Source organism: Sminthopsis crassicaudata, chromosome 2 (assembly GCF_048593235.1).
Source record: "Sminthopsis crassicaudata isolate SCR6 chromosome 2, ASM4859323v1, whole genome shotgun sequence".
Lineage (NCBI taxonomy): Eukaryota > Metazoa > Chordata > Mammalia > Dasyuromorphia > Dasyuridae > Sminthopsis > Sminthopsis crassicaudata.
This window is the reverse complement of record NC_133618.1, coordinates 635,604,703-635,613,629: the sequence shown is the minus strand read 5'-3', so window position 1 is coordinate 635,613,629 and position 8,927 is coordinate 635,604,703. Positions and strand designations below refer to the sequence as shown.

At 40.9% G+C, this 8,927-nt stretch overlaps 1 protein-coding gene across 6 annotated transcripts in view; it reads right to left on the bottom strand.

The window, feature by feature from the left end:
* Positions 1 to 296: 296 nt before the first annotated feature.
* Positions 297 to 8,927, bottom strand: part of RUFY2 (RUN and FYVE domain containing 2) — a 44,631-nt gene continuing 36,000 nt past the window's right edge. For all 6 annotated transcript variants that reach the window (XR_012487150.1, XM_074296588.1, XM_074296590.1 and 3 more), the window contains 5 exons: positions 8,216 to 8,345; positions 7,784 to 7,878; positions 5,940 to 5,988; positions 2,860 to 2,937; positions 297 to 2,763 (listed from right to left, as the gene is read on the bottom strand). Coding sequence is in view for 5 of the 6 variants with exons in the window: in XM_074296588.1 (XP_074152689.1) it covers positions 2,620 to 2,763; positions 2,860 to 2,937; positions 5,940 to 5,988; positions 7,784 to 7,878; positions 8,216 to 8,345 (496 nt within the window). In the remaining variant the exon portion in view is untranslated. The remainder of the gene's footprint in view (positions 2,764 to 2,859; positions 2,938 to 5,939; positions 5,989 to 7,783; positions 7,879 to 8,215; positions 8,346 to 8,927) is intronic.

The window sequence follows — 8,927 nt, the reverse complement described above, 5'->3', positions numbered from 1 at the left end:
GAATCCTAGCTTCATATAGCTAACTGATAAGTCTCCTATAACACACCTAAATTACAATTTTAACTACAATTTACCTCATTAAAAACACCTGGGGGCTATTGTGGTGAAGGAACTTGGATACATCAATTTGTTTTGGATGGAAAAGGGGGATTTCTCTTAAGAGAAATTCTGTTCTTTAAGGATTTTTTCCCCCCGAGACCTTGACTGCTTGCCTTTAAATCTAAACAAAACTTTTGATAGAAAAGGTTACAAAGGTCCCTAATACCTAGTGACAGTAAAGGTTTGATTAAAACAAATTATTTGCATTATCTTTATTTACACATACCCAAAAAAGTCACATTAAAAAACATTATAAAGTTTGAAGATTCAAAGATTACTTGTCTTTATGACAGCATTAGTGAAACATTTAGTGTTTGCCACAGCAGTGATTTATCTACTGAGGGAAGACCAAGCAAGTTACCTAAAATATATAATTTCACATCAAGAGAGAGAATATTTTTAAAGCACAATACAAATGTATATAAAACCAAAATTTTTAACTGGGTCATAATGATACATGCAGTAAGAAGAGCTAAGAATTAGTTGCCTGATTTATGAACTTTAGTACATAAACATGAAGAATAGTACTTTAGCAATTCTGTTGGAAGATACCAAAAATTCTGTCAAGAGTTTGGCAAATTACAGTAGATTGTCACTATGTGACAAGCTCACCGAGTCAAGTTTTGAGAAGTTACTGAATTCAGCACAAACTACTACATTAAAAATGCCCTTTGGCACTCACCTAGATGTGGAACAGTTTTCATGATGAGTGAGAAGCTTCCCAGCTACCATTTCAGGTCAAGAAAAAGGGTTTTCTACAGGACTTCTAAACTGAATTGGTCCTCTGATTTCACACTATTGATTTTTCAATAGAGTTCTTGATAATATCAAAGTAAATTCATTATGATCCACAGTCACAAGTAAGAAGAAATTAAAGTGCTTTGCAAACTTTACAAAGTACTAACGGTCAGCTAAACACTTTTTAAAAGGTTGATCCAGTAACTAAGCTTTAATTCAGCTGCATAAAACTAATAGTCTAGAATTTCTAGTAAAATAAAAGTTTTGCAGTAGTGTTCTATATGCTTAAGAAAAAGATAGTTAAATTAGAAAAATTCCTTTTCTTACATAATTAAGATAATTTAAAACCATCCTTAGAAAGTGATTCATTCTTAACTGCAGCAATTTAAATGATTTTACCCTGAACATCTTTCATGTTTAAAGCATAAGTGGAATAGTATATATACTTAATTTCCAATTTAAGATATTTTGACCTGAAATGGTTTCAAATAAAAGCTTCATGATATTTTGCTTCATACTCAATAATTACAATAGTTATATTGATATTAAAAATTCTTAAAGGGTATTTAATGTAATACTACTAACACACTTTCAGGGTTTTTGTTAATACTTAACATAAATTAATCCCTTGGGCACCCCAACAAGGGAGAGGGGAAATGGTGCTTGGAAGAACATTCCGAATTTTAATTCTGTGTTAAGCAGGGCAATTCATATCATTTACACAATGGCAAAGTTAATTGGAATACAGATTCTCCTAACATTATCCTCCCCAATGTCCCCTTTTCGTAGTGACCTAAACAAATTTGGAACCTTATGTTCATATAAAAAGGTAGGGACGGTTGGCAAGTCAAAGAAAGTTTGTAGATCTGACACTTAGGAAATAATTCCCCAAGTCCTAGGGAGGGAGGTTTAAAAAAAAGTGGGGTGGGGGGGAGGAGAAAGAGATACTATTTAACTTCAAGTCTAGTGCAACATAATCCCCTCTCCATGGACTTAAAAAAAAAACAAAAACAAAACTTGTGGGCAATAGCAGCTATTAAAAGGTAAGTAGAAGAAAACTGGAAACGAAGCATGTTTTGGAGGATTGAGTTGGCAAGTGAACATGATAAATAATTACTATGCTATTATAACTAAATTGTTCACAGTCAGTATATATTGTGATGAAAAAAATATATACCATTCTTGGTATAATTGGTCTGTAAAATAGAAACACTTGTAAAATTGATTTTTTTCTTATGCACAGTATTTTTCTGAGAACTATGAAGCTTATAAAGTGCATTGAAAAAGAATTGCAGGCACCATCAAAAAATAGCAACTCTTTTGAATCAATTAGGCAGAATACAACAAGCCCGGGATTTTGGGAAGGTCTGAGATAAGGCAAAAATCTCGGTTTTGTACACATCCATGTGGCCTTTAAAAGACCTCCATTTTCTTGGTTTTTAAATCCAATACCCTATCAGCTCATTATGAATTACATCTAATTATTTTCAGTTATTTAAATTAACATTAAAAGAAATGTGCCTAGCCTGTTGAAAATTTGATATTTGCAAGAATAATTCAAAGGCCTTTTACAAAGGCATTTTGCTTAGAAATTAAAAGCATTGAAAAATAAAAAGTGAAATCCACCTCAGAATTTCTGTAGTGTTTGAGTTAACAGGGTACAACTTTTGCTCTGGGAGCACGTACACATGAAGCCTATCGAAGATGAGCCAGAAGTTTCTGAAACTGGTGAAGACGCAGGCGTACTAGCCAGCCCTGGTCAGGGTGCACTTGCTGGGAGTCTCAGGGCACGTTGGATGAACATCTCTGGATCAGCAAAGCGTGACAGGAATCACAGACTCGAACGGGCTTTGGTGACGAAGGCAAAGGCAGCTCGTTGTCGGAGCAGGCGTTACAAAAAATTTCCCCACAGTTTCGACAATGGTGCTTTTAAAAAATAGGAAAAAATACTTAGAAGCCCCAACTCAAGGTTTGATCCCTCTCCTCCCATTTATCAGATTTCCTTCTCCCCTCCTCGCTTACCTTTCTTTTAGAAAGTGAGAATTCTGTTTCACACAATTTACAGTGTGTCGCTTCTTCATCTTTCAACCAAACCTGACCCTAGAGGGGAAAGAAGGGAGAGTGCTTACAAACGTGGCTCAAACTGCACGTTCTGTGGACATGTAGACCTGCCGGCAGCAAAAGTAGGGACTGGTACTAGTCTTGCACCATTTTAATGGCTGTTTAGATGCAGGATAAGTGGAGAAAAAATAGCCTTCAAAAAGGTGTTTTCTAACCCATAAAACAGATAGGAGGCCTCAGATATTCATTAAAATAAGAAACTGGCTGATAAGGGAAAACAGCCTCTACCCAGGGTTGTAATTCCGGGTGATGAACTCTGTCAGGGGTTTCTAAAATTAGATGAAACCGAGGCACGCAGGAGGAAGTGGCCTATCCAGGTCACACGGCTCCCAACTGTCAGATGAGTCCCAGCCCAGCTTCAGCTGATGCCTGACCTGGCTGCCCATTTAGCTTATAGAACCTTAGCTCACAATGATTAAAGGCCTTCTATGTGCCAGGCACTGAATCAGAGCCCAAAATGAAACGGGGCTTGTCCCGAGGAGTTGCACTTGGGGCACATGATAGAGAAGGACCAGACAGCAGCGTCGGGTTTGGGTGTTTATGGTGGTATTAGAACTCAGGTCAGGGCCAGCCAGTGCCGAGCTCTCCGAGCTTCCCCCTGGGAGGCCACAGAAAACCTTCACTCCCGTCTCTGGTGGGAAGTTTGGACAATTATGACAATGACAATTTTTTAAAAAGGGAATGATTTAAAAGAAATTAAGGAGAAAGATACATAAAAAGTTGTTGGGTTTTTCTAAGGATCATAAAATTTGTGTAAGTAATCCTCCTACCTTCCCTGCTTTGGAAGGCCAGGCAGCCTTCACAGAGGTATAGGATGCCCTGCAACAATGCCATTAAATACAGCGGCTGGAATGACAATCAGGGCCCCAAGTTGGGTGCACCAACACACCCCAAATCTCATTTCTCTCATTTCTTTTGAGGGATCCCATGATATGGGATCAATAACCCTTCCATAAGTAAGCATATGTATACCTGGCACTGTGCTAGTAATCCCTAGAGATACAAATGCAGAAACAGACAGTTCCTGCCCTCCAGGCGCTTCCCCCAATCCAATGAGGCGCTAGAAGGGGAAGTTGAGAAAAGATGGTGGAGCTGAATGGGGAAGGCCACCAGCTTGAACTCAAAGGCCTAAAGCACAGGAGGGTTTGGCTCCATTTCCAATCACTTCAGCCCAAGTGCTATTAGAAGAGGAAGACGAAGCAAGAGCAGCAGCATCTGGGGGACATGGGCAGGGGGGGAGGGAAGAGGGGTGCAGATTCCTCAGCCTCCTGCTCATTCCTCATTTCTGCAAGAAGGTGGAGGCTGGGCCACGCCAGCCCACACAGAAAACTCGATCTCAAGGGGGGTAGTCGATGAGCATCATCTAGTTATAGGTGCCCAACTCAGGCCGGATCGTTACCGAGGTCAACACGGCACTTCACGACTGAATGAATCCCAGAGCTGGGATCTCTGCCCAGCAATGGAGCAGGCGTGACCAAGAAGTACCCAAAGCTTTTCCAGGGGAGAGCCAGCGGCAGCAGAATCAGAACCCCATGAAGGGATGACCCTCTCCACCTGCATGTCAGAATGTCAGGTCACGGCAGCCAGAGGCAAACATCCCGTCTCCTGCTAACTCCTCCAATTCGCAAACATCAAGCCAATTCCAAAGCTGAGATTATGAGCTAACTCATCCTTTTCTAAGCCAAAAGCATCTAGAAAGGCTCCTGCTGCCAATGTTCTGGACACGAAGCACAAGCATTTTCTCTGGGGGGAAAATGTGAGAGTCGAAAATGGCATTCTTTGAACAAGATCTCAGTGAGGGTAGAAAGGAGAGGAAGGAGAACGCAGCAAGACTTTCTATATTCCTTTTTGTCTCTGAATATTCCACAGGCAGCAATACTTTGCAACTGAGAGTTTTTGCGATGCTTCAGTTATTTTTAGTTATGTTTGTTTTTTTGTGATCCCATTTGAGGTTTTCTTGGCAAAGAGACTGGAGACTCATTTTACAGTTGAACTCTATGGCAAACATGGTTAAGTGACTTGGCCAAGATCACCTAGCCAGTGAGTGTCTGAGGCTGGATCTGAACTCAGAAAGATGAGTCCTCCTGGTGCTCTGTGCACTTGCAGATCCGAGTTCCTTGCCCACAAATGGAAGAAAACTGAGGCAAGATAAAGGTTCTTTTGGCCAGAAGCTGCAGCATTGTTACAAGGAGTTATGTACCTCTGCGAAGACTATGCTGCCCCCTACAAAAGGGGGAAGGTAGGAGGATTGTTATATGTAAATTTTATAATCATTAAAAAACCCACAACCTTAATTATTGGATTTTTTTGGCAGGGACGGGGCTGAAGCTTTTTGGGGGGAGGTTACAGGGCTAGGAAATGTCTTAAGGCAAGATTAGAATTCAGGTCCTCAGGACTCTATGGATGCCCTGCACCATCTCACTGCCCCATTTCTTTTTAATTGTCAAGAACTATTCCTTCCTTTAGAAAAAGTTGTCATTGCCGTAACGGTGCCCTCCTTTCCTCCAACTTTGTCCCACAGATATAGATTCTGCTGGCCTAGCTCTCTTGGCAGCTGCTTCAGGATCATTGTCACCTCAGCAAATAAGATCCTGAGAAGTGATCCTTTTCCTCCCAAGCACTGGGACAGATGCGGAAAGCTAAACATTAAGTGTTTTACTGATTCATTTCATTCTTCATACCATAATCATCTCCCAATATACACCATCCACACTAACCTTGCTTAATATAAAACAAAAACCCCACTCAAGCACACTCTTGACACAGTGACTGATTTAAGAACACAGAATGTCTCCCACCAACAGTTCATGCTCCCGAGAAAGGAAGGGAGCCTGCCATCATTCATGGGAAACCAGCACTGTTCATGGCACTTGATCGGGACTGTGATCTTTTAGGGAATATTTTTGTTGTGTATCTGGGCTCCACATTTTAAGTACACATATTAATACAGGTTAATATGTGAAGGAAAGATTGCTACTGACCTGTAATGCCTTGTTGGCTTCTTTTATATCTTCTATTTTAAGTTTCGATCTAAAAGAGATTAGAAAGTGGTTAAGACTGGCTTCAGACACTTGATGACAGTAACCACCCTCCCCAGAAAGTGACCAGCCATCTAGAGCAGTTCCCACTTCCCAGCTGAACAAGCTGGAGCCCTCTGAACCCAGGCCGGTCATCTTAGTAGCACTGCTACTCCTTACCTCACCCCTACTGCAAATGACAAAGTAGACTCAGTCCTTACTAAGCCAGCCCCTCTGAAAGCACAAGTGGCAAATTGTCCCCCGTCTCTAGGCTGCCTGCTTCCCCACTGGCAACAACTACCTCATTTACCCCATGCATCTCCCCTGGCTCCCATTCCCTGTCTCTCCCAGCTAATGTGGTAACACTCCTTGAGAAGGCTGTCTATGACAGCTCCTTCTACCACCTTTCTTCTCTCTTCCTGACTAACCTCATCATTCAGATGAAAATATTCTTTCATATCTCTGATATGATCTCTGAGCAGCTAAAGCCAAAGGCCTTTTCTCCTTTCTCACCCTTGCTGACCCCACCACAGAGATTGATCTGAACACCTGATACAGGCTGTTGTGATCACCCTCGTCTCCTCAGTACTGTCTCCTAAGCTTCCAGGACACTGCTCTCTGGAGCTTCTTCTAGTCAGCTGACTCCTCCTGCTCCGTGTCCTTTTCCAACTCTTCCTCCAGGTCACACACGATGGCCCAAGTGTTCCTGGGTCACCTCCCTGTATCTATTTCACTAAATGATCTCATCAGCTCCATGACTTCAATTAGCCTCTCTATGCCAGATAACTCTCAGATCTATTCATCAGTTGCCTCCAATACAGTATGTCCAACTGCTTTTTAAAATTCACGATTTGGACATCCTAGAGACATTTTACTTTCAACATGTCCAAACTGAATTTCCCCTAAACTCCCTCCACTTCCCAACTTCCCAGCTACTGTTAAGGGTACTATCATCCCACCATTCTTGTCACCACTCAGATGTCAACACTGTAGATTCACCTTTTCTCTCTGAATCCCCCCTCCAAAGCCAGGGGGTGGTCCAGCCCTGTTCTTCTGGCCTTCTCTCCTCTCACAACACTGTCACCCTGATGCAGGGCCCCTAAACTTCACTCCCAGGCCATTACAACTGCCTCCTGCTTCAGCCTCCTTGCTTCTAATCCATTGTCTATTCAGCGGACAAACCAATCTTCTTCCTAAGTTACAGGATCTGACCTTACCATTTCCCACATTCCCTACTACCTGCTGACATTTGCCTTTCAAAACTCTTCCTGACCCAGCCTCTTCCCCCTTTCCAGTCTTCTTAGACTTTACACTCTCTATGCACTGAGAAACCGGGTGACCCTTTCTTTCGTGCTGCCTGGCACAAACTCTTTGCTTACTCCTGCCTCTGGGCTTCCTTCATGCTTCAGTCCAAAAAAGACTTCCTCAAACCTCCTTCACCCTGGAGCCTTCTGCCTCCTCATTGTCTCTATTTTCTTCTGTTTAAAGCTCCTCTGCACAAGCTGTTTGCATGCTGCTTCCTCCAGCTCCCAAGCCTTGATGTGTTCTCATTGAGGAAGAACAGAATCAAAAGGGAATCCTAGGGGAGCTGGGAAGCTGCCTAATTTACAGCATTCCTCTAAAAACTCAGCACTTGACTCATTCGACACAGTTCCCCTTGCCCCAGGATCCACTTTTAGGGTTTACATTTTAAGCAACTGAGATGCCTCTTCTCCCCTCCAGCCCTTTCAACCTGTCCTTTATCCTTCTGATCAAGCATATATTTTTAAAAGTTAACTGTTTGTAGAAAGTAAAAAAAGAAAAGTTACTCGCTGAGCTTGCTGCCAAGTTCTTGAAGGGCTTGTTCCTGGTCCTGATATATTTTTTTCAATTGTTGATTTTCATTCTGGAGACTCAGAAACTCCTTCAGAAACAATTAAAAAAAAAAAAAAAAAAAAGGATGTCTTAAAACAAAGAAGAAATTGCACTGTCTATATTCCATTACTCAGCAACACATCCTAACTTTTTAAGTAAAAACAAATTTTCCCATAGGCGTACAGCTACTTTACAAAAACACATTCTCCCTACTGCTTTCTATTAATTTTAGCAAAATGTTTATAAAAGTAACAACACTTCCTATGCCCAATACAATCTGTCACCATGGCTGGCTGTGAAAATGCTTGTTTCTGATTCTTTCATGAAAATCCATGCCCATCTAAAGAAAACAGTAAAATGAACACGGACAGTTTACCACAATTTACTTTTTTAAGACGGACGATTTGTTGCGTCTCATTTCTCAGATGAGATAGAGCATCGTTCTCCTTCTGAAGATCCTCTTGCAGAGTTTGCCTCCACTCCTTTTCAATCTTCAAATCAGTTTCCAATTGAGCTCTTCACAAACAGAAACAAAACATCAGGGCTCAGGCCAGTTATTGACACTTTTTTTTAGTTAGAAAATAACAAAAACAAGCAGGGTGATTAGTTAAAACAAAGTAAATCTGTGCAGAAGGTTATATTGATATAATATCCTTTTTGTTTATTCTTTGTATATTGTTTATATCTGCCAATATTTTACAAGTTCACAATTAAAATAATGTGACAATGATAATAATTAGCTCTTATGTAGTCTTTAGAGGTTTAAAAAAGCTCTTCATAAATGACCAGTGACATTTCTTCCAGAAATTATAATTTTTTTTTTTTTTTTTGATGAGGCAATTAGGGTTAAGTGACTTGCTCAAGGATACATAACTAGGAAGTGTTAAATGACTAAGACCAGATTTGAGCTCAGGTCCTCTTGACTCCAGAGCATGTGCTCTATTCACTGCACCATCTAGCTGTTCCCTCCAGAAATTATTTGTGGCTTAGAGCATATTGTTTCTGTAAGATATTTAAGTACAGGGGAAAAAAAGCAAATGTAATGTTATGAAAAAATTGTTTTGTACAAACACAAATTTAGGGCTGGATCCAGAGATA